Genomic DNA, 25,491 nt, shown 5'->3' with positions numbered 1-25,491 from the left:
CTGGAGAAGAAGTATAATTTTCCCTGACTTTCAATGCCTGTGTATCACATAGACTACAGGTATGAGCTTTAAAATAATAATAATACAAAAAAAAAAAGCAGGGAGGGGCCCAGTCTGAAAATCACCCCTGGTGTTTCAGTGATCAGAGGTGAGATTACTGGGCCGACAGTGAAGTGGTACGTAGTGCTTATCACATGTGATCGTCGTGACAACGTGATGAAACCCATGTACCCACAATCACCTTACTCAGCAGGGTTTCCCATTAATTACGGCCCGCAACAGTCTAATTAGTCCCACCACAGTTGTATAATGAACCAAAAAAAAATTTATAATTTTTTTTAAATATAAAGTTTGCCAATAGCGATGTATCAGTAGTATTGGTAGTAGTCGTAATAGTAATCCACTATATTTTTTTATTTTCTAAAAAATAAACCAGTTCAACACAGGTAACCACTTTTGCTTCATTTCCTTGATGGCTCAAATGTATGCTCTAGTCCCGTGGTTCCCAAACCTCTCCTCGAGGCACCCCAGCTGTTCCATGTATTTGTTAAATTCCACCACCAGCACACCTGATTCAACTAATCAGTTGAATCAGGTGTGCTGGTGGTGGAATTTAACAAATGCATTGAACGGCTGGGGTGCTTCGAGGCGAGGATTGGGAAGCTCTAGTCGATTTTCTGTTTTGAGCACAAAGTTCATCATAGATCTAGCCTCTTTATTTTGCTCTCAAAGTGCACCAGATTGATGCATTTAACTTTAAAATGTACAAAAAAATAAGAAAGTTCCAGGGGGCCATGCCCCCGGACCCCCCTAGAGGGTCGGCGGTTCAACCCCCATAGTCTCTGAAAATCCTGTGGGAAACACTGCTCAGTGATATCATGTTCTGTTGAGCCTGAAGTAGGGCTGGGCGATATGGCCAAAAACGTTATCGCGATAAAATTATAAAATGATTTTCATATAACTCGATATCGATAATTATCGTCGATATAATGTCTGTCAAGTTTAATTAACTTCTTATGCCCGGCGGCGAATGTCCCGAGAGTCGAGTTGATGTCGTCATCAGTCCGCGCACGTTAGCAGTTAGCCGACAAGCGGAGTATCTCAATTAGTATTTATACCGTCTGTAACGTTTGGCTACTTTAAATCATTGAATGTAGAGAGAGCTGTACTGTATTGTACCCATTCTGCAATCTGTTAAAGTTTTCAATCAATCAGAGCGAGAGAGAGAGAGAGGGGGCGAGAACGAATGAGAGAGCCAGCCCCCCCCCCCCGGGTTTTGTTCTAGGTTCGCGTTTTGATCGTCTAAGCTGCCGTAGGTGATGACGTCACACTCTAATGTAAACAGGAAGCGTTTAACAGACGGAGATGGAAAGTGGATGATATACAGTAACAGAAACGAATAACCAATAAGTGTGCCCCTAGTGAAAAAGCTTAGCGTACAGCCCTGCCATAATGGGAATCTTTTTGCTCATCGCCCAACGGCCCGAGGAGACTGGGGTAAGTTTCAGCGTTTATTTTTACCGTGTTCGATACAAACTGCTCTAATGATCATATCACCCACACTACATGAATCATCTAACGTTGGCCACGGAATTATAAACGACCGCCCCCATCCGGTCAACATCAGATGATAAGTAGTAACTTCTAGAAGCACGTCCATTTGACATTTTCTATCTGGCGCCGATCGCTATCAAACTGTATTTGATCATCAATATAATGCATTTAGGGCTATAAATCACGTTCTGCAGAATGCTGCAGAAAACGATAAACATATTTATACTTTAGACCGTATTTTAGTATGAATATGTGAATGAAAAAGTATAACGTTCCTACATCCTGAACGATGGATAATTGACGTTGAATGGGCCATAGTAATGTCAATTTAGCAATACAATTTAAAAAGTTATAGCCCTGCAAAGAAGGGGAACTTCTCCATAGACAAATAGAGCTGGCAGAGGATGGTATAAGGATGTACATAAGCGTGACAGAGAAAGGGTTAATAAGACTACAATATGACTACAACAATTTCATGACTGTTTCCGGTTTGCGGAGCAATGCTCAGAGCATTAACGTTACATTTTCAACAAGATTGCTGCAATTAAACACTTCATGGAAACGGGTTAACGTTATGTCGAGTTCATACGTGTAGTATGAACTTGACATAACGTTAACGTTACTCCGTTTCCATGAAGTCATTATATTGTGAATTAGCCAGAGCGGCGCGGCGCGGCGCGGATAAGGGCGTGTGCTAGGGCGGTCACGTGGCCGTGTGGCCAATCGGGGAAACGCTGAACGAAAAACTGAACACAAGTAGGTTGCCTTTAATATTCACGCTGCCTGGCGGGAGATGAAATAATATGAAATATATGAAATGTTTTTGTATTCAAGTTGTTTTGTGTGTAATGAATCTATAATCTAGGAGAGTTTCGCATTTTTAATTGAATTACTGAAATAAAATAAACTTTTCCACAATATTCTAATTTATTGAGCTGCACCTGTGTGTGTGTGTGTGTGTGTGTATATATAACTCGAGTACATCTAGCCTTATTTATTATAATCTTCTTTAGCTAACCTCATCACTAACCTTCTCTTCTCCTCCCTGGTTTCAGCTGGAGAAGCTGGCTCTGTGTGTGGAGCAGCAGCAGGCCTCCAGCCTGAGAGAGCGGGCAACCTTCCTGGTGCTGACCCAGACGCTGCTCCGGGGCATGGGGGGGCTGAGCGAGACCCAGCACCTCCTCACCGCCCAGCGTGTCTACTCGCTGCTGGAGCCCGGCCTCCTGAAGCTCACCAAGGAGGGGAGGCCCCAGCCTCAGGCTCAGGTGGGACAGAACATGATCATTAATCTTTTAGAGAAGAACATTTAAATGGAATTGGAATGATTGGAAATAACATTAGAATTCATTAAATTTGAATGTGATTTTCCTCCCTAGGATAGGATTTAATCTTTCCTTGAATTTCCCCAAGGGGATCGATAAAGGAATATCTTATCTTATCTTATCTAAGGACCAGGCTACATTGAGCCGCTGTGTCTGTCCGTCTACATCTGTTTTTAAATAGTTTTGCAACGAGTGTTCACACTGCAGGCGAATGTGGCCCAATTAGATTTCTTTGCTCATATGTCGGGTTAGATCTTTTTCACTACAAATCACATGGAATCTGACCTTTTTAAATTCTGATTTGGGTCACTTTCATATGTGGTCCTAAATCAGATACAGGTCTGATTTAGACTTTTTTTTTGCAATGCAACGTCAGTCTGAACAGTCATGCAATTTTCATGCGACTTTTACGTCACTCTAGATTGACATTTGTCACAATTTAGCTCATGCTTTTTCTGTCTTGTTTTAGTTTTTTGCCTTGAAATATTGTCAGCCTGGCCTAAGTTACTTGCTGCATTCACAATAGATCAACGAGTAATATGTACTAGACTAGAGTTTCTAGGTTTTGAGTAGTGTTGGGTATCATTTCTCAACATATCTTTACTTCCGGCTTCGACATGGGTGGTCGCATTTTACGCAGCTCCCGGCTGAACCAACGCAACCAACGTAACAGAACAACAACAAACTACTTTGCGCATTTTCTACTTTCCCTCCTGTGGATTATGGACTCGTACCTGAATTCACCACTTAAACAACAACTCCAGACAGAAGTAGAAAGTAGCGAAAACGCAAAACAGCAGTCCCATTGTGACTTCTATTTGTTAACGGGCTTGGAGAGGAAGCATCCAGCCTCTGGAACAGCGGCTATTCACACACTACTTACAGCAAACCCGGAACGCAAGAAGTTACCCCCGACAGGCAAGTTTGATAGAAAATCAATGATTCTATTATATTTGCTCCCGTCGGGTGACATTCACCAGAACCCGGGCCCCGTCATGACACGGAACCAGAGACGACAGTTAGGTCTGTTGACCCAGGACGCGGCGGCTAGCATCGCTAGCACAACAGGACAACTGCTACCTACACAGACGACGGCGGCGGACAACACGATCAACGGCAACATTCTTCCACTGTCACCTCTTCAAAATAACCCACGAGAGGCCACAGCGAGAAGGAATGAACCGGGGTTCACAATCGTGGCGCCCAGCACGTCGCGGGACCCAAACAGCGAGGCATCGCCCGATGGCCGGCGAGCTAACGTGGCTAACGGCAATGGAAATGGGACCCAGGAAGCTAACGTGGCTAACAACAATGGACATAGGACCCCATCCCCCCCTCCCCACCTACCGCCACCCGGTCAACTAGACACCACAGACAATCGACACCTTGAACTCGACGACATAAACCAAACGAACACAAATGGAATCCACATATTCCACCTTAACACTAACAGCCTGAGACCTAAACTGGCTGAAATCAGACAATTGTTTTTGAACGGTAAGGCAAACATATTGTGTTTCACAGAAACTACATTCATCTGTACAGGATCCAGAGATTATTATTCAATAGTCAGGAGGGATAGGAATCAGTATGGAGGTGGTGTCTGTGTGTATATTCACAAAGATACCAAATTCATCAACCGTACTGACCTTAACACTTTCAGTGCCAGTCATAACGTTGATTAATGTCCTTGGATGCCGCCATCCACTTAATGGTAGCGCTCTAAACGCATAATCTATGTTTTAAATTATGGCTATGTGTCTAATCTGCCCGTCTCTTATCAATGACTTGTTTGCAGTCAACATTGTCGAAACGGATTGTTTTTTAATCTGTTCATATCCTTTTTATAGCATTTCGAGGTCCACTGACGATGCGGTCTCCCAAGTACTGCACAGCACCCTCTGTCACCTAGACTGCCAAAAGGGGGGCTATGTGAGACTGTTGTTCATTGACTATAGCTCAGCATTCAACAAGCTGATCGAGCTGGGTCTGAGCTCCGTTCTAAGCGCCTGGATACTGGACTTTCTGAGTGAAAGGTTCCAGGCGGTCAGGGTGGGGGGTCAGACCTCCAACACCATCACCCTGAGTATCGGGTCCCCCCAGGGCTGTGTTCTGAGCCCCCTGCTGTATTCACTCTACACACATGACTGTGTGGCAAAGTTCAGCTCCAACTCCATAGTGAAGTTTGCGGACGACACAGTGGTGGTGGGGCTGATCTCTGACAATGACGAGAAGGCCTACCGTGAGGAGGTTGAGGTACTGGAACGCTGGTGCCAGGACAACAGCCTAGGGCTGGGCGATAAAACGATAACGATAACTATCGCGATAAATTATTTCCTCGAAATAAACATGAAACGTGGTCGCAAAGTTTCGATATATCGATTTTCCAAGCTTGGATATGAGCACACGCACTGACAACCAATCAGTGAAGGAGATGGCAGAGAGCGAAGGAGACCCGGAAGGAGACCCAGAGGTAGGACTCACTCAACAACAAGGCTTGCTAGGCTAATTAGCTTGCACGGCGATGTTTTATATATTTACGTGCCGAGTATGTGTGTGGCGTGAATTCTGAGGCCACGTTTATAGTAGTGTGGGGTATACAGTGGACGTCGTTTCAATATATTGTGGCGGAAGAGAGTATTTTAGTGTCATATTTAGCACATTGTCATGGAATACACCGTTTAGAAGCAACAGGCTGGCTATGATAACTAGCTTGCACAGCGATGTTTTATATATTTACGTGCAGAGTATGTGTGTGGCGTGAATTCTGAGGCCACGTTTATAGTAGTGGGGTATACAGTGGACGTCGTTTCAATATATTGTGGCGGAAGAGAGTATTTTAGTGTCATATTTATTACATTGTCATGAGATATTCCGCTTGTCGGCTAACTGCTAACGTGCGCGGACTGATGATGACATCAACTCGACTCGAGATATTCGCAGCAGCATAAGAAGTTAATTAAACTTGACAGACATTATATCGACGATAATTATCGAATTATATGAAAATTATTTTATAATTTTATCGCGATAACGTTTTTGGTCATATCGCCCAGCCCTACAACAGCCTGCTCCTGCACATTGGTAAAACCAAGGAGCTGATCGTGGATTTTAGGAGAAAACAGCAGGGGACGGACACACACCACTGAGGATAAACAGGGCTACCATGGACAGGGTGAGCAGCTTCAAGTACCTGGGGGTCCACATCTCAGAGGATCTGACATGGACAACACACATAGACTCAGTTGTAAAAAAGGCGAAGCAGCGCCTCTACCACCTGAGACAGTTAAGGAAGTTCAGAGTATCTGGGAAGATACTCCAGTCCTTCTACTCCGGAGCTGTAGAGAGCATCTTGACTGGAAACATCACTGCCTGGTATGGAAACAGCACGGCACAGGACAAGAAGGCCCTACAGAGAGTGGTACACTCAGCTGAGCGTACTATAGGTATTGCACTACCACCCCTGCAGGTCCTATATAACAAGGGGTGCAAATCCAGAGCCTGCAGAATAATGAAAGACCCTCACCACCCCAACAACAGCCTGTTCAAGCTGCTGCGGTCGGGCAAACGCCTGCGAACACCAGCAACTAGGACAGAGACTTCGGCTCAGCTTCTTCCCCCAGGCCATCAGAGTCTTGAACACTGAACTCTCCACACACAAGCACACATGAGCACACACACTGTACACGCTCACACACTAGCAGTCACTTTAACATGAACACACACACTCATGCTGCACACGCTCACACTTATGGTCACTTTACAAAATGAAAGGTCACTTTAAAAAATAGTATAGTATAACTCAAGATTGTATAATATAGCATTGTATAGCAGTGTACATAATGACCCAGTGCCTCATCCGTAGCTAACAGTGTATTGCACTATCACAGGACCTAGCATGTCTTACCATGCTTTTGTAAAACTCATGTACATATACCTGATATGTCCTACTTTGATTACTTGTATTATTGCACAAATGTCATATTCTCATCCTATTGGATCTTATTATTGTATTATGCACAATCGTTGCGGGCAAGACCCCCCGCATTTCACTGTATACTTGTATGCCGTGACAAATAAAACTCTTGACTTGACTTGACTTGAATGTACAGTCCCCCCCACCTACCCAATCCTATCCAATGACTCGCAATTGTCATAGACCCAGACCAGCGCGGACCTTCAATGACACGCAATTGTCATTTTATAATAAACACAGACCAGCACAGCCCTTCAATGACGCACAATTGTCATTTCATATTAGACACAGACCTGCGCGGACCTTCAATTTTAGAAGTTAGCCCTGTGTTCATCAGCCCTGTGACAACTCCTCTCGCGGGTCCTGCAGTTTCTATGTGCAGTGAAAACTTTTTGAGCAACGGGTCCAATGCGTGTAACATGCTTTGCATCCTCTCCATTCCTGTATGCACAGGTTGCGGTAAAAACCTTAACTAATGTTAGCTGCTAACGCTAACTAAATAAGGCTAAACTACCGGTAACCCTGGAAACGCTTACAGGCACAGCAGAGAAATCTGTTTCGTTTTCGAAAATGAGCCCGTCTCTCTCTACGTTCAATGATTTTAAGTAGCCAAGTGTTGCACTATAAAAACTAACTGGATAGTTGATGATAATGAACATTTAACTTCATTGGCTGAAATATTCTAAAATCATTAAGTCTGCTATTAGCCATTCTCCCTTTCTGTGTGCGTACATCCCATCTCTGGTCTTTGGAAAGAGGAGTTTGATAGTATTTACTGAGGATGGCCAGATAATGTTATTTAAACATAAAAAATAATTATACATAATAAATGTATACATGATCATGCAACGGTTTGGCAGAGGGAGGTAGGGAGGGGTTTTAGTTTGTGTGTTATGATAACAATGTTGAAATTGAGAAGTTTAGACTTAGTTTAGTTTTACAACTGAAATAAAAAATGTGTTATTACAGAGAGACTAAAGTACAGAAAGAATTTACCGTTGGGTACCGGTATCGATTCCCAGGTACTGGTTCAAATGTGAACGGTACCAAACCCTAGTGGGTAGTGGGCACATGCCTGCATATCACGTAGACTACAGTACTGGAATGAGCTTTAAAATGGTCTGTTTTAAAGAGCAGGGAGGGGCCCAGTCTGAAAATCACCTCTGGTGTTTCAGTGATCAGAGGTGAGATTACTGGGCCGACAGTGAGGTGGTACGTAGTGCTTATCACATGTGATCATCATGACAACGTGATGAAACCCATGTACCCACAATCACCATAATCACCTGACCTTAATTTAAAAACAAACCAATGGACAGTAATACCTTCCGTCTGTTTTATCCCCGTTTTATTCTACATCAATGTAGCCATTCCCTAAGGCTGGAATGTTCTTCCCTGCCCGACGTCAAACCATAGAGGATGGAGCGCTTTTTAATTGTCATCATTATAATTTAAATGACAGATTTGTTGTTTAGCAACAATTTCCCCAGAAATGGGATCTCGACACAAAATAAATACAGTCCGCATTGATCCATATCTATTGTGCAAAACATATGGACGTGGGCCGTTTAAAATAGAGCTGCCCATTTAATCATTTTAACGCTTTGTTTATGTTTTTCAGACTACCTTCTCCCGGGGCCTGGTAGTCTTCATCCAGAGTGTGGTGCCGGGGGGGAAGGAGAGGGGGGAGGGCGAGTTCAGCTCAGTGCTGCTCTCTCTGCTCCAGGAGGTCATCTCCTCGCTCACCTGCCAAGACACGTCCTTCAAAGGTAACCAAGTGTATTTATGTAAAGTGTTGATTGTACGTCTATATTAAATAATAATAATAATACACTTTATTTGTATAGCACCTTTCATACAAGAATTGCAGCTCAAAATGCCCCACAGCAGTAAAAAAAGTCTTTTTTCAAAAAAAGATGGCCATTTGCACGAAATTAGCAGATCAAGAGCAATGCATAAAGTGCAGACATAGCATGAGCATAAAATACACAAAGTCAAGATAAGGCATAGAACATTAAATACTTTTTTTCCCTTCATATTGGGATCTAACATCTTAACACTTTCCGTGCCGGCCGTGTTTTTCCTTTTTACCCCCTTGAATGCCGCCACCCACTTCAATGATAGCGCTCTCATATTTGTGAACGCATAATCTATGTCTTAAATTATGGCTGTGTTTAATCTGGCCGTCGCTTATCAATGACTTGTTTGCAGTCAACATTGTCAAAACGGATTGTTTTTTAATCGGTTAATTTCCGTTTTATAGCATTTTGAAAATAGCTTGTTTTTTTTAAGTTTCAGGAAAATATAAAGATTCCGTGATAAACAGCCTTTATGATATTTTTTATATTTATGAATCGTTTTCAAATAAACGCTTTTAAACTATTATCGATAGTATATGTGTACTTATGCACGCTAGAGAAGCGAGCTGAAAAATCAAATCTCATTTCCTGATCAGCACACACACACATACACATAGGGCAAACGCTGATATCTCTGTGAAAACAGCTCTGATTATCCCAAGACTGGTAAAATAGATTCCTTACCTCAGATCAGATGTTCTCCAAAAATATTATTCCAATTCCTGATCGCCATTCCAAATATCGATCGCGTTTATTGATCCAATGCTGCGTACTGGAAATATGTATTCCACGCTGTTCTGACTGTCCACAATGAGTCCGATGGGCTCGGATTACTTGCCTGAGGCTACGTTTAGACGAGCGTTTTGGGATGGAAGTCTGAACAGAAACCGCAAAAGTCGTCTTGCGGTTTCACTTTTAATTTTGCGTTTAGCCGAGCGTTTTGGGGTGGAATTCTCCGTGCAGACGAGGCTGTAACAACTCGAGACAACGGAGCCCCGCTGTCACACGATTGGCGCATATGTCACATGACGTGCTGTGAAGACCCACCCTACTCTGCCTCTGATTCGCAGAGTGTGGGTGGGGAATGTGATTGGACCAAAGCAGAGTCACTCACAGACAGTGGGTCCAGTCATAATAGTTGTGATAGCCGCGGGACAGATTCTTGTGTATTTAAAAGTACTGCCAATGTAGCCTTCAGGTGATCGCCATGGATAGAATCAGACATGCTTTGTTTACGCTTCTAGGCTACTGGCGCATGCCTGTGATGTAAGCAGTAGGCGCGACGAGAGCCTTGACGACCCTTTCGTCATCGTTTTATGCGGTTTGACAGTTTAGACGAGAGCGCAAAGGTTTACCGTTTCTAGGAATTCCACCCTGGAAGGTGGTCTCACTTTTTTACGGTTTCACCCCGGAAAAACGCCGTTTCCGTATAAACGAAAGGCACATCTGAAAAAATATTTTTGCGGATTCACCTGCTAGCGTTTCCGTCTAAACGGGGCCTGAGAAGTAAAATGTGGATTCCGGATTTTTCTTTTCTCATCCATTTTCATTGAGTCCATTCCAAAAGGGTGCATTACCATCCGGGAGACGATAGGGGGCGGTATTTTCCCAATGGAGCTCAGAGATAGTTTGAAGCACTAACGTGATACTAGATTGATGAAATATGAATTGAAATCGCTAATAATAATTAAAAAAAAAACGCTATATCGCGTCATTGGCAATAAACGGTCGGCATGAACAAACTACATATAGCGGCGTTGGCATTGAAAGTGTTAATAGGCCTCTTTGTTTAAGATTCGATTGTCACTGATACACATAAAATAGAAATATAAAATCATGAAATTGGCAGATACACAAAAGTGTTTCAACACAGCAGTATTTTGGATGTTTAGAGCTGTCGGAGCCATAGGTCTTTCTCATATACTCCATCTTTCCCCCCATTTCTAAGGTACCTACTTTACAACGGTGCTATAGATAAAAACATTTTTGTATTTGTCATTTAAAAAATAATATATATAATAATAATACACATCCACAGAGCTTTTTAGAAAGGTGCAGAATAAAAGTATTGCTTTTCCCTCCCCCTATATTATTTACATGTTATGTGCATGCTGCATGCATGTATCCCTCCCTACTTCCCATTTCCTCATGTGGAACGCACCTGATTGGTTGAGAGGTCTCCCTTTAATCTGCGCCCGTTTTCAAAAAGAATATGGCGGCTTGCTCGCTCGTCAACTTTCTCTTTTTCAACCTAAAGTTGAATCTAAAATACGTTTCTGACAACTACGTAGTATGAACTAGTTTTGATGGTTTGTCCTGAACTTAGTTTGATGGTACAATATTGTCAGCCAGGCCTAAGTTACTTGCTGCATTCACATTAGATCAATGAGTAATGTGTATGTGTACTAGAGAGACTAGATTTTCTAATTCCTATGAAGGTTTGAGTAGTAGTTTCAAAGAGCAGCGTGTGGCCCAGTCTGAAAATCACCCCTGGTGTTTCAGTGATCAGAGGTGAGATTACTGGGCCGACAGTGAGGTGGTACGTAGTGCTTATCACATGTGATCGTCGTGACAACGTGATGAAACCCATGTACCCACAATCACCTTACTCAGTGATACAAGACTACATGTTCTATTGAGTCTGATGTGAACTGACTCTCTCTCTCTCTCTCTCTTTCTTAAATCTTTCTCTCGACTACACTATCTAATGAAACGGCAGAAATGTAAAAAATAAGATTTTATATATATATACACAGGATGCATGTAAACAAAAACAACAATGTACAAGGCACAACTAACCTGTGTGTGTGTGTGTGTGTGTGTGTTGTCAGGAGAGGTGTGGTGGAACCCAGAGAAGCTGGACACCAACACCTGCTGTTACCTGAGACTGCTCTGTCATCTGTTTGATGTCGTCATCAGTGGCGCCACCGAGGGCCCCCTGGTGGACCGCTTCAGAGACCTGATGAGACTACTGTTCACGGTACTGATAAACAAACAAGATGAGACTACTGTTCACGGTACTGATAAACAAGCAAGATGAGACTACTGTTCACGGTACTGATAAACAAACAAGATGAGACTACTGTTCACGGTACTGATGAACAAACAAACAAGATGAGACTACTGTTCACGGTACTGATGAACAAACAAACAAGATGAGACTACTGTTCACGGTACTGATGAACAAACAAACAAGATGAGACTACTGTTCACGGTACTGATGAACAAACAAACAAGATGAGACTACTGTTCACGGTACTGATAAACAAACAAACAAGATGAGACTACTGTTCACGGTACTGATAAACAAACAAGATGAGACTACTGTTCACGGTACTGATGAACAAACAAACAAGATGAGACTACTGTTCACGGTACTGATGAACAAACAAACAAGATGAGACTACTGTTCACGGTACTGATGAACAAACAAACAAGATGAGACTACTGTTCACGGTACTGATGAACAAACAAACAAGATGAGACTACTGTTCACGGTACTGATAAACAAACAAACAAGATGAGACTACTGTTCACGGTACTGATAAACAAACAAGACCTCTGGTCACAAGCTTCAGAGATCGAATGGGACTACTGTACCTGATGAGAATAGGCTGAAATAAGTCACATTTGAATATTTTTCAGCCAGGCCTAAGTTACTTGCTGCATTCACATTAGATCAATGAGTAATGTGTACTAGACTAGAGACTAGATTTTCTGATTCCTAATGAAGGTTTGAGTAGTAGTTTCAAAGAGCAGGGAGGGGCCCAGTCTGAAAATCACCCCTGGTGTTTCAGTGATCAGAGGTGAGATTACTGGGCCGACAGTGAGGTGGTACGTAGTGCTTATCACATGTGATCGTCGTGACAACGTGATGAAACCCATGTACCCACAATCACCTTACTCACAGTGATACAAGACGACATGTTCTGTTGAGTCTGAGAATGACAAGGTTGTCCGATTCAACCTATTTATCATTAGCGAATAAACACTAATTCCTTATCATTAGCGAATAAACACTAATTCCTGTTTGATATTTTTAATTTGAGGTGTAAGTTGTAATTTAACCGATTCACGGAGTAACAATTATCTCCTGTCCGCCACCAGGTGCACCTGAAGGAGCCAGTGGAGCTCTTCAAGTTCCTGTGCGTCCTCTGGGGCTACAGCTCCAACTGTGGAGACCAGCTGGACCTGAGGGTTGACGCCGTCCTGCAGACCAAGGCTCTCCATGTGGGCAGAGCCCTGCTCGGCGTCCAGCCCGCTGGCACCCTGGCTGCCCTGGCCTCGGCCACTTCACCCGGTGAGGCTAAGCTCAGACTGTGGTACTTCATGGACAGAGCCCTGGTCGTCGCCCAGCCGGCAGCACCTGGAGTGACTGGCCGGTGGCCCCTGAGCAGGCTTATGGCCCAATGGTTGTCCGTTCGATCCCCGGACTTGCGGAGGAAGCTAATGAATAATGGATCTCCTCTCCTGCTTAGGTGCCCTTGAGCAAGGCACGTAACCCCCAACTGCTCTCCTAATTTGTCCCCCATGCGCTAGTTGGTCGTAACTTTGAAAATCGATTTATCACAATAACAAAAAGGAAAAAAACTATCTTTCGTTTAGGTTAGGTTTATAAACGGCGTTTGCCTGCGTATCACGTAGACTACAACACTCGTATGAGCTTTAAAAACGTATGTTTCAAAGAGCAGCGTGTGGCCCAGTCTGAAAATCACCCCTGGTGTTTCAGTGATCAGAGGTGAGATTACCGGGCCGACAGTGAGGTGGTACGTAGTGCTTATCACATGTGATCGTTGTGACAGCGTGATGAAACCCATGTACCCACAATCGCCTTACACACAGTGATGCAAGGCGACATGTTTTGAGTCTGAAATGAACTGATTTATCTATCTCTCTCCCCCCCAGCAGTAGCAACTAACTACTAACACCTTCACTTTAGCACAGATAAAGATCCTCTAGTACCTAATGCCAGGATGATTCAAATAGCAAATCCTGCCTTTGATCCTCCACACAGGAAGAACCCTAACTGTAGCTAAGGGGCTACACGAGCCTGACTGTATTTAAAGGATAGGTTCGACAACTACTAAATATTAATTAGCCAGATATTAAATGTACACAAAATGGCGGACACTCTATTAACTGTGAGGGGACAGTGATACCAAGTTCCAATAATCACTTTAATATTAAAGTCAAACATACATATTATACATCACAGATCTCCTGATACTAATGTAATGTCAATGCAACAATGTCCGAAGTAATTATAGTTCCTAAACTACTGGTACCAGACCGTTGGAGCTCTGAATGGAGGGAGACGGAGTGAACAGCACGGGGGGAGCAAGAGAAGGATGGAGACGATATCCTCTGGAGTTCCTACTCCAGAGAGCTGCAGACCAACGTGGTATAATCCTGTCGTCGCTGGATAGGGGGTCTCGTACGGACCTGGTTCCTGTATTACAAACGCCCGATGGCAGGTTTAATAGCTAATATTCCAAAAGCCCGATGGCATGGTCACTAGCTAGTTAGCCCTTTTATGTTAAGGCTAACCCGCATGTAGTCAGTAGTAGTTAGTTGAATCCAGAACGCCGCTGGGTTCAGCCCAAAGTCTCTCAACGTTCCTTTATTATTTGCCCGTCTGCAAATCTATAGAAATGATTATTTACTTGGGCGGCTACGTGGGGTAGTGGGCAAGGCGCTCGCCACGAATGCGGAGACGCTGGGATCGCCTGTTCGATCCCAGCGCTCCACATTGCTTTCAGTTTAGCTGGTCATCCGTACTAATACACATTGGCCGTATTAGGGGGTGGGAAACTGATGGGTGGGGATCGGGCGTTGTGGACAGCGACTCCTACAGGTCGGTTGGTGCGCCTGTGCAGTAGAATCAGGAAGTGTCGGGGGCAGCGTGAGCCTCCCACGTGTTACTCCTCGCCACTGAGAGATCGAGCTGCGCAGGTGAAAAGATGCGACTGCTGTTACCTCAAGTACCGGAGGGGACTTGTGCTATGTATGACTTAGTCCACATTGCAGCCGGCTTGTGGGAGGCAAGAAACAGCGTTCGTGACAGGGGAGGGTTGAATTGGATGATACGAAATTGGGATGGGAGAAAAATATATAAAATGGGAGAAAAAGTGGATAAAAAAAAAGAAATTATTATTTACTTCACTTCTCTCAAACTATGTCACTCGGCTCTTCCAATGGTGGCTCGACAATATTGTATTTAACTAGCCGACCAGCTCTCTCTCTCTCTTAAGATACGTTGTGGTCTGTTTACAACTGCGCCAAACGTACGCTCTCACATACCATGCCCGGGCATGTCCTGAACCCGCGCATGCGCTCACGCTGTCTACAGGTGCATGCGCGCACGCGCCTACGGCGCGATGAATGGAACATATGCCAAGATGCGAATGATAAAATACTGTACGTAAATAGACGACGTGAAATATATATCTTATACAAATAAACAATATATAAGGTATACAAAATAATAAACGTGGACTTTATGTGTTAATCTGGACCTTCAGAACACTAACCCTAACGAACCAAGTAATAAGTAGAGAAAATGAGGGATGTTAAAAGAGCGGTAGATTCTTGTTTAATCTGGTATGAAATGAAACATTAGTCACTAAAGAAATGGTTTGTTTTGTGCGTGTCCCTGGCTGCCCTAGTCGTCCTGTCCCTGCTGAGCTGCCTCAGCTGTCCGATGCGAGAGGTCAGGAGGGTGGCCATCGGCGCTATGGAGAGCCTATCGGGAGCAGATTCCTCTCCCTTCCATCCAATCATAGAGAGGCTGCTGAGGAACACAGAGGAGATCATCGCTGACCCCGCCCACCTCAGCCAGGTCAGATTGATTGATTGATTATTTTATTTCCGTGTCATGTAAACAAAATGCCCAACCCTCATGGGTAGGGCTGGGCGATAAAACGATAACGATAACTATCGCGATAAATTATTTCCTCGAAATAAACATGAAACGTGGTCGCAAAGTTTCGATATATCGATTTTCCAAGCTTGGATATGAGCACACGCACTAACAACCAATCAGTGAAGGAGATGGCCGACAGCGGAAGGAGACCCGGAAGTAGACCCGGAGGTACAGGCCTGTACGCTGCGATGATATGATCGCGAATTGCCCCTTTAATTGGCCGTTGCGATTGGTAAATATTATCTGGGGGCGGGCTTGCGAGTAGTGCTTTCAAGCCTTGCATTCGTATTTCACTCCTAAATTATCCAAGGCGTGTGATGACGCCACTCACGCGAGCTCGTGGTGCTATGAAAGAATCTGTCGGCAATGAATGAACTTACTGCGATCACCGATAGCCTGAGTGAAAAAAAAGATTTGCGCGGAGTGAATCTGGGTCACGCTATATACTTGGAACTTGTAGTCTATCGTGCGATTAAAGACCATGTCCCTATCTGCGTAGTCTATACATCCAACACCAAATCCCATAATTCCTAGCGAAACGAAACTGAATGTAGCCGCTTCCTTTAAATAATAATATGGCTCTTGCTCCGCAAGAACAACGGAGTGGATAATGGATATCAGTCAATTTTATGACAACCACGTCCGATGTGGAGAGATGATAAGATGATGATGATTGACGTGATGATGTGATGATTGATTGACGGGGACACGGAAACTTCTAACGTTCAGGATCAGCCATGCATTACGTGAGTACCCCACTATTAGGACGTGAAATACTGTCTACTTAAATTGACACCGCGGATCAATAAAGTATCAACCTATCTATCTAATAATGAGACGATATGCAAATAATATAATACTAATAATTGTCGGTTCCCCGTATATGAAATGAAATGACTGCTGGTAAAATCACTGTTTATTTCTCGTTTTGCATAGTATTACATTCCACTTCTATAAACAATCAAAGTCCTACCGTAAGAGCCTCATACGGGTCAATTAAACCTTTTTTATTAGTCTTTCCTTCGAGCTAAGTTGGACTGAACATTTCACTGTCAAAAGCGCAAATGTAAATAAGGTTGCGTTGCAACAGTTTTCAAAATAAAGGTCATATATACAAATACCTCTCAATTCTTATAAAAAAAAAGTCCCGGATATACATAAACATTAATTGGCATAGATCTCTATAAACGGCCCAACACATTGATCACTTTAGGCACACACTGAAACCAGTAACATCACAAATATGAAGCAGGTAATTACCCATACAAATAATAAACCTTTCATGAGGTTATTTACAATAATAATAATTCATTTGATTTCTAAAGCACTTTTCATTGTGAAACAAATGTATGCAGAGTTTCTTCTCCTCCTGATTAATGGTGTGTGTGTGTTGTGATGATCTCATTCAAGGAGCACTACACAAGCGCGCGCACACACACACACAGTTTGTTGTTTTTGTTCTATTAGTGATTTACACACTCAGTTGGTTCATTATAAAAGATACAAACCTGAAAACAAACGCACTTAAATGTTAAATAAAAGGACCACAGTAATGAGGCAGGAGGAACATATTTTTTTTAATAATGGTAAAATTGTTATTAAAAAATGTGCCCCTAAAAAATATTTTTTGCCCCTAAATTTCTCATTTAGGGGCAAGTGTGCCCCTAGTGAAAAAGCTTAGCGTACAGCCCTGAGGTAGGACTCAGTAAACAAGGCTGGCTAGGCTAATTAGCTTGCACAGCGCTATTTTACAGTTTACCTGCCGAGTTGGTGTGTGTTTTGAATTCTGAGGCTAACTGTTATAGTAGTGTGGGGTATACGGTGGACGTCGTTGCAATGTATTGGGGCGGAACAGAGTATTTTATGGTCATATTTAGTACATTGTCATGGAATACACCGCTCGGAAACGAGGCTGGCTAGGCTACTTAGCTTGTACAGCGCTATTTTACAGTTTACCTGCCGAGTTGGTGTGTGTTTTGAATTTTGAGGGTAACTGTTATAGTAGTGTGGGGTATACGGTGGACGTCGTTGCAATGTATTGGGGCGGAACAGAGTATCTTAGGGTCATATTTAGTACATTGTCATGAGATACTCCGTTTGCTTTGGCTAACTGCTAACGTGCGCGGACTGATGACGACATCAACTCGACTCTCGAGACATTCGCAGCAACAAAACAAGTATATTAATAGCCCGTCCATCGGCGCCGGGCATAATAAGTTAATTAAACTTGACAGACATTATATCGACGATAATTATCGATATCGAGTTATATGAAAATAATTTTATAATTTTATCGGGATAACGTTTTTGGCCATATCGCCCAGCCCTACTCATGGGTTTATAAGACTCTAAAATACTGTTGAAAAAAAAAAATACTGTTTCCATTATTACATCACACATTACATTTCATTATTTCAATTCATATTACATGGATACAGATTACAGCTCGGTCTTGAACAAATTATTCTGCCTTCTCTCCCAAGCTTGACAAATAAAATCTGCTACAAAAAAGGTTCCCTTCCCGAAGCACAACTTAAGTTGTTCATATTCATCCAGCTAAAGAAAATCAACATAAATGCAGGACATTTTACTAAAAAGTTCTTCCCTTACATCCTCGTAAACAGGACAGTAAAACAAAACGTGAACCTCATTCTCAATTTCACCTCTAACTTACACACCAAAGTCTGTCCTGCTCAGATTGGCCGAAACACAGACACTCCCATACAAACTCACTACTACATACATTCACATGTACACGACTCAATCCTTCTGGTTTTAAAGAGCAGCGTGTGGCCCAGTCTGAAAATCACCCCTGGTGTTTCAGTGATCAGAGGTGAGATTACTGGGCCGACAGTGAGGTGGTACGTAGTGCTTATCACATGTGATCGTCGTGACAACGTGATGAAACCCATGTACCCACAATCACCTTACACACAGTGATGCAAGACGCCATGTTTTGTCCAGTGTGAAGGGAGGTGTTGAATTAAATCGACTTATCTCAAGCTTCGCCTCGCTTTTCTCCATCTCCCAATCACAACTGTTGCAACAGTTGTGTTTGGAGGATCAAGAAAAAAGGGCGGGGTTTGAGATATAGGGACGTAAAATGATGCAACTCAAGAACACAAGTGGGGTATCTGCGGGGGATAAAAAAGTATTAAATTCATAATTCTCAATTTAACGCCTTAAAATGTCCTTTTTGCATTTTTGTTATTTCATTTGCACAGGTATTAAATATTTTGGGTGGCAGCCCGGCTGTTAACCCTTTAATCGCCAATGACGTGTTAAGACGTCATTCTCCGCCATGCGTAATCTGCCAATGACGTCGTACAGCGTCTTTGAGATCAATATTTCTAATTTCTGTCATGGCAATCATATTTCACCCACGGAGACTTGACGGGTGCTGTAGATCTCCTCTCAACTCTCCAACGGTTCAAGACCGCCACCTGGTGGCCGATCGGCGAGTTGCCAAAACCGGAAGTGAGCGGCCGGAAGTGGTGCTCACCCATATTTCGTCCGGCCACTCGCTTATCTCGACACACTGGACATGGATCCGTTGCCATAACTCGATAAAAACAACATGATTGGACGTATATTAGTATTATACAACCTGGAACTGGGCCAACTAGATGGACATCCCATAATAACGATCTTTTTGCTCCAGTAGCATCCCCCATCGCTACGAGGAAGATGCGGTGAGTTTCAGCGTGTTTGATTATTATTATCCATACCAACTGCTCTGATCTATAAATCACCCATACTACATAAATGATTTAACGTCGGCCACGGACTTATTAACCCCCCCCCACTCCGGGCACCAGCAGATCAGTCATGACGTTTAGGACCTTGTACAATTGAAATTTTTAATCTGGCATCAATCGAAAACGATAAAAACATATTTATACTCTGGATGGTATTTTAGTATGAATGTGTGAATGAAAAAGTAAAACGTTCCTACACCCTGAACAATAGCTAATCGATGTTGAATGGGCCATAGTAATGTCAATTTAGCAATACAATTTAAAAAGTTATAGCCCTGCAAAGTAGGTGAACATCTCTATAGACAAATAGAGCTGGCAGTGATCAAACATTGATGGATATAAGCGTGGCAGAGAAAGGGTTCAATTGATTGACTGATTAAATTATAATAATATGGAGCGGCCGGGTAGTGCAGCGGACAAAGCGTCTGTCTACCACCACAGAGACAGTGGGATCGAATCCAGCTGTGGTGCTTCCGGGTTGGCCGACCGTCCATACTAACACAATTGGCAGTGTTAGAGGGTGGGAAACCCGGCGAGGGTGGGTCCTGGTTGTTGTAAACAGAGACTCCTACAGTTCGGTCGGGGCGCCTGCACAGCAAGGGAAGGATCTAAGAGAGGTAGTGTGACCTTCCACAAGTTACACTCTCCCAGTGAGAGTCCGCGCTGCCAGGTGAAAAGAAGCGGTGGGCTGGGTACACATGTGTCGGAGGAAGCATGTGATAGTCTCCGCCCTCCCGGACCGACGGTAGGTGGTAGAGTGCGCAACGACCAGGAAAGGGATTGGGAATTGGTAAAACGACTAACATTGGGATGGGAGAAAAACGGAAAAAGGAGGAAAAAGATAATAATGGTATTAAAAAGGTCTTAAAAAGTCTTAGATTAAACTTGTTGAAACCTGCAGATACCCTGGGGGGGGGGGGGGAGGGAGAGGGGGAGGGGAGAACCATATCCGATAGTTAACCTAGACTAGCATTCCTGCTCTTAGTAGCTTGATAAATATTTGTCTTGCGTCCCGTACTGATTGACCCGTCTTTTATTTCCGCCTTTAGGCCCTGGGTGTTGTTTACGAGGAGGGCGTCTCGGGGAAAGGCAAGACGCAGGGGAAGAAGCTGCTGTCGTCCATAGAGCAGCTCCTCCAGAGCGTCCAGGACACGGACTGCCCCTCCTACACGGCCAAGACCCTGCTCCTAGCCCTGGTCCACGTCAACGGAGAGGTGAGCGATGAAGAGGGGCGGGTGGGGGGATATACGCTATATTCCTGCCCTGATCATGAATTTTCGGACCACCGTTTCGTTTGTGGCACAGAAGGACATGATATTTAAAAACAATGTTTTTAATGCCACTACAAGCGAGGCGAGGGCACACTCTAGAGCAGGGGTCTCAAACTTGCGTCGTTGTGCGAGTTGGAAGTTTTATTTATTTTATAATTTGTAGGCTACCATAGAGCAGGCTCATGACCGCAACGTTTCGTTAGTGACTTGGTTGAAACGTGATTCCGGAGTGATACCAAGTGGAAGGAAAATATATCCAGTGCGTATAGCAGGCATCCTCAACATTCTCTGCTATCTCCTCTGCAAGCAGTGCTCTGCATGTCCGGCTGCACTGCTCCCTGTTTGTCTGCTGGTCCAATCACATTCAGCGTTCCGTCAGCGTTCCCCCCCCCCCCCCCCCCCCCCCACCCACAGTCTGCGAATCAGAGACAGAGTAGGGCGGGTCTTCACGGAATGCGTGTCGTCTCTTTCAACCGAGTCAGAGCAGAGAGTTGACAGCGCATCTACAGGTAGTTTCATCTGCAGGTACTGTAGCTAGTAACCTTGTTCCCAGTTTTATCTCCGTGAGATAAATGTAGCTAGTAGCCTAGTTTCGCCAGCAGGCAGCTAGTAGAAAAAGATGGCATGTTCAAAGATGTAAAAGAAAAGTCGACAGTGAAAATCGCTGCAATTCAAAGGTGAATGGACTGAAAAATATGCGTGCATCCTCCCAGCACCAAACCAATGTGCCTAATATGCCAAGAAACTGTAGCTCTTGTGAAGAGTGGCATATTTGAAACGCCACTACGAAACAAAAGTTATTTTGATGCAACATTTCCTCAAAATTCAGTGCTAAGAACCACCAAAATATATGGAATGAAATCATATCAAGCTGCAAGCAGAATTATTGTTAAAGCTATGTCACAACGAGAAAAAGCAACCAAGTCCTCACTCAGTGGCATGGGTTTTGGCTAAACACAAGTAGCCATTCTCTGATGCATAAATAATAAAATAATGTATGACTGAAGTGATGGAGACCATGTTTGAAGGCAAACAAACGCAAATCCTCCTCAGATAGCACAGCAACCAGAATAACTGAAATACTGGCTGATTTGATTAAACAGCTTTGTGATAGAATAAAAAAAAAATGCACAGTGCATTTCCATAGCTGTGGATGAGTCCACTGACACCACTTAGAATGCTTAGTTGCTGGTGTTTGTGAGGTTTTAGTGAGTTTGTGAGAAGATTGGATCAGTTGTACTTTTTTTTTGGAATACTTGAAACCCTTTTTTTGTGGAATAAGGGTTTAGCGCCTTAGTCAATTAGTCAATACCCCAGCCTCACCCAGAGTCTACCTCCAGCAGCCCCCAGGTAAATTGAGTTTGAGAAAAACAAGGGTATAGTCACACTGCTAGTTATAATTTTTCATAGCACTATTTAAAAAAAACGGTTGCAATCTGGAGCCCTGCTATGGAATCTGGAATCGGGTATGTGGATCACTGAAGGCAGGCCAATATCAGATATGTGACTTACGTCATCTTTGATCGGTCCGGTCCCATCTCCAAATGTTTCAACTAAAACATCATGGACGAAGCGGTCTCCTTCATCTACAGCTCAAAACATTCTGTCCTGTTCCCTCCCTCCCTCCCTTCCTTCCTTCCTTCCTTCCTTCCTTCCTTCCTTCCTTCCTTCCTTCCTTCCTTCCTTCCTTCCTTCCTTCCTTCCTTCCTTCCTTCCTTCCTTCCTTCCCAGACGGTCTTGTCCTTCCTGCTGCCGATGCTGGATCGCCTCCTGGAGCAGCAGGTCCACCTCACTCTCCTGCATGACGAGGCCCAGCTGATGCAGGTCATCCTGGGGAAGTACAGCGAGGCGGCGGCCCCTCTCCTGGTGAAGGACCAGGCCTGTCTGGAGCTCTTCCTCCGAGCCCTGGGCATCACGGCCCAGCCCTACCGGGACATCCCCAGCTTCCAGATCATAGCCCTGGAGCAGGTACCGATCATCAGGATCAAACTGAACTGTATTTAATGGCACAGACGGAAAGGTAGAAAAGGGTAAATGACAACACATGACAAATGGAATATAAAAAATGTATGATGGGAGACGAGGAATTATTTTTTTATTGATTGATTGATCTTTATCACAATTCTAACATGATAGAGATATGGACTTATTTTTTATTGGTCTTTATTTATAATGAACACAACAAACATGATAGATATATGGACTTATTTTTTATTGATCTTTATTTATCACAAACATGATAGAGATATGGACTTATTTTTGATTGATTGGTTGATCTTTCTTTATCTCGAATACAACAAACGTACAAATCGGACGCAAGACAAAATGTAAACAAACAAATTAGTCCGTCTTCCTTCATAGAAAAACAAACAAGGATGAGTTGGAGAAGAGGCAGAAGTAAGTGCAGCTTATCTAGTCCTGTCCCTTTCTTACAATATCATAACAGTTAAAGTAAAACTCTCTTACTATCTAAGAGAGAAAAAATAATAATTCATAAAATTTGGTAAAAAAGAAAAGTTAGGTTTATAAACAGCGTTTGCCTGCGTATCACATAGAGTAGACTCGTATGAGCTTTTAAAACGTCTGTTTCAAAGAGCAGCGTGTGGCCCAGTCTGAAAATCACCCCTGGTGTTTCAGTGATCAGAGGTGAGATTGCTGGGCCGACAGTGAGGTGGTACGTAGTGCTTATCACATGTGATCGTCGTGACAACGTGATGAAACCCATGTACCCACAATCAACCTTACACACAGTGATACAAGACGCCATGTTTTATCCAGTGTGAAGGGAGGTGTTTAATTAAATCAACCTATCCCGAGCTTCGCCTCGCTTTTCTCTCAAACCCTGCCCTTTTTTCTTGATCCTCCAATCACAACTGTTGTGATTGGAGGATCAAGAAAAAAGGGCAGGGTTTGAGATATAGGGACGTAAAATGATGCAACTCAAGAACACAAGTGGGGTATCTGCGGGGTATTAAAAAGTATTAAATGCATAATTGATTGAAGGATGAGTTGGAGAAGAGGCAGAAGGAAGCGCAGCTTATCTAGTCCTGCCCCTTTCTTACAATATCATAACACTTAAAGTAAAACTCTTACTATCTTAAGAGATAGAAAAAATTATAATTAATAAAATGAGTTTCAAAAACAAGACAACCATACATTTTTGTTTTGAAGAAATCAAAACATTTCCTGAGACCCAACTATCGAAGGTTCCTCAGTTCTGTATTTGTAGCGGTGCTTTTTTATATCTATGTAACGTTATTGCTCTGTTTCGGTTCCACTTGTAGTCCATTCCATAAACCTACCCCCGCAAACTGAAATGCACACGCTTTCAGGAGTGGTATGAGGAATTATGAACGGGAATACCATCGATTTTTCTCATGAGCCGTGACCCGTTTTTCTCTGCCGTTCTCAGATCACCAAATCCTTCTTCTCTGGCCTGGGAGATGAGAAGGTGCAGCAGAGACTCCTGGGGCTGATGTTTGACCTGCTGGTGGAGAGCAGGAGTCCTCTGTGTGCCAACACCATCAGTAGTGTCTTCAAAGTGGTGAGGAACACCGTTAGTTTACTGCAGTATTCTGAGCCAATGGTGGTTACGACGCAGGAGATTTCTCTATGCCTGTTATGTGTGTTTTTGAATCGCATAGAACATTTAAATGCATTTATCTGCTGACTAAAAGTTGTAGTAGCGTGTGTGTGGGGGGGCGGGGGGGGGGGGGGGGGGGGTCCTTGTCCCCTGTCCCCTCGGTAATGCCCTACAAAGGGTCTCTTTTCTACCGGCTGATTGGAACGTACCCTATTTAACACATTGAGTGCCGACGATGACAAATATCGTTTTATTTTTTTATTAGCGATCTGAATTCATATTTCATCAACCGAGTCTCCCGTTGGTACACCAGCCCCATCAGGAGCTCAGATTGGAAAAAAGCGCCCCCTATCGTCTATCCCTGTGTAACTGCAGGTCAGTCGCTTGGACTGACCTGAGATCTGTGGATCTGTGTGGGGGGAGCCTACTGGCTCCACTATGCTGGCGAGCCATCTGATGAAGAGGGAAGTGATCGCGGGACGGAAAGCAGCCTGGATTATATATTCACAGCAGCCAATAATCAATCAATCAATGCAATCGATATTTGGAATGGCGATCAGGAATTGGAATAATCTTTTTGGAGAACATTTGATCTAAGGTAAGGAGTCTATGTTACCAGTCTTGGGGTAATCTGAGCTGTTTTCGCTGATATAACACTGTGTCCCTGTGTATGTGTGTGTGATCTTGCGGGAACGAGAGAATCGATTTTTCAGCTTGCGTCTATAGCGTGCATACGTACACATATACTATCGATAATCTAGCGTTTATTTGAAAATGATTCATAAATAGGCCGACAAATGACAACGTGTCTAGTGTATTCGAGAATATTCCAATAAATGCCGTTTATGAGGGAATCTCTATCTTCCCGGAAATTTTCGAGAGAACGATAGCTTTTCGAAATGCTATAAAAAGGATATGAACCTATTATTAACACTTTAAGTGCCGAAAACGTGTTTAGGCGTCTTTCCTAGCCATGCTCAAGTTGCCGAGGACGCCCTAACTCGTCTTTAATATCAATATTTCAAAAATCTGTGATTGAAATCATATTTTTCCTCCGCAGCCCTGAGACACAGTGCTGGTCTCCTCTCAACCCTCTAGCGGTTCAAGAGCGCCATCTGGTGGCCGATCGGCAGATCGCCCAACAGGAAGTCACCCTTTGAACCAGTAGTACTCATCCAAATGTGGTCCGGCCACTCTCTATAGCTCCCGCGACTCCATCTTGAAACACTGGATAATAGATCGCTCG

The 25,491-nt window shown here is 43.5% G+C and overlaps 1 protein-coding gene across 1 annotated transcript in view; it reads left to right on the top strand.

Moving 5' to 3' along the window:
* The window catches only part of heatr1 (HEAT repeat containing 1), a 97,422-nt gene that overhangs the window by 26,824 nt on the left and 45,107 nt on the right, over positions 1-25,491 (top strand). Inside the window, exons 17-24 of the mRNA XM_084323366.1 lie at positions 2,610-2,819; positions 8,474-8,621; positions 11,543-11,691; positions 12,819-13,011; positions 15,377-15,549; positions 20,441-20,605; positions 22,394-22,630; positions 24,075-24,206. Coding sequence (XP_084179492.1) covers positions 2,610-2,819; positions 8,474-8,621; positions 11,543-11,691; positions 12,819-13,011; positions 15,377-15,549; positions 20,441-20,605; positions 22,394-22,630; positions 24,075-24,206 — 1,407 coding nt within the window. The remainder of the gene's footprint in view (positions 1-2,609; positions 2,820-8,473; positions 8,622-11,542; positions 11,692-12,818; positions 13,012-15,376; positions 15,550-20,440; positions 20,606-22,393; positions 22,631-24,074; positions 24,207-25,491) is intronic.

This window comes from Notolepis coatsorum (genome assembly GCF_963971535.1).
Source record: "Notolepis coatsorum genome assembly, chromosome: 10".
Lineage (NCBI taxonomy): Eukaryota > Metazoa > Chordata > Actinopteri > Aulopiformes > Paralepididae > Notolepis > Notolepis coatsorum.
The sequence above is the reverse complement of the archived record's forward strand: the minus strand, read 5'-3'. Positions and strand labels throughout refer to the sequence as shown.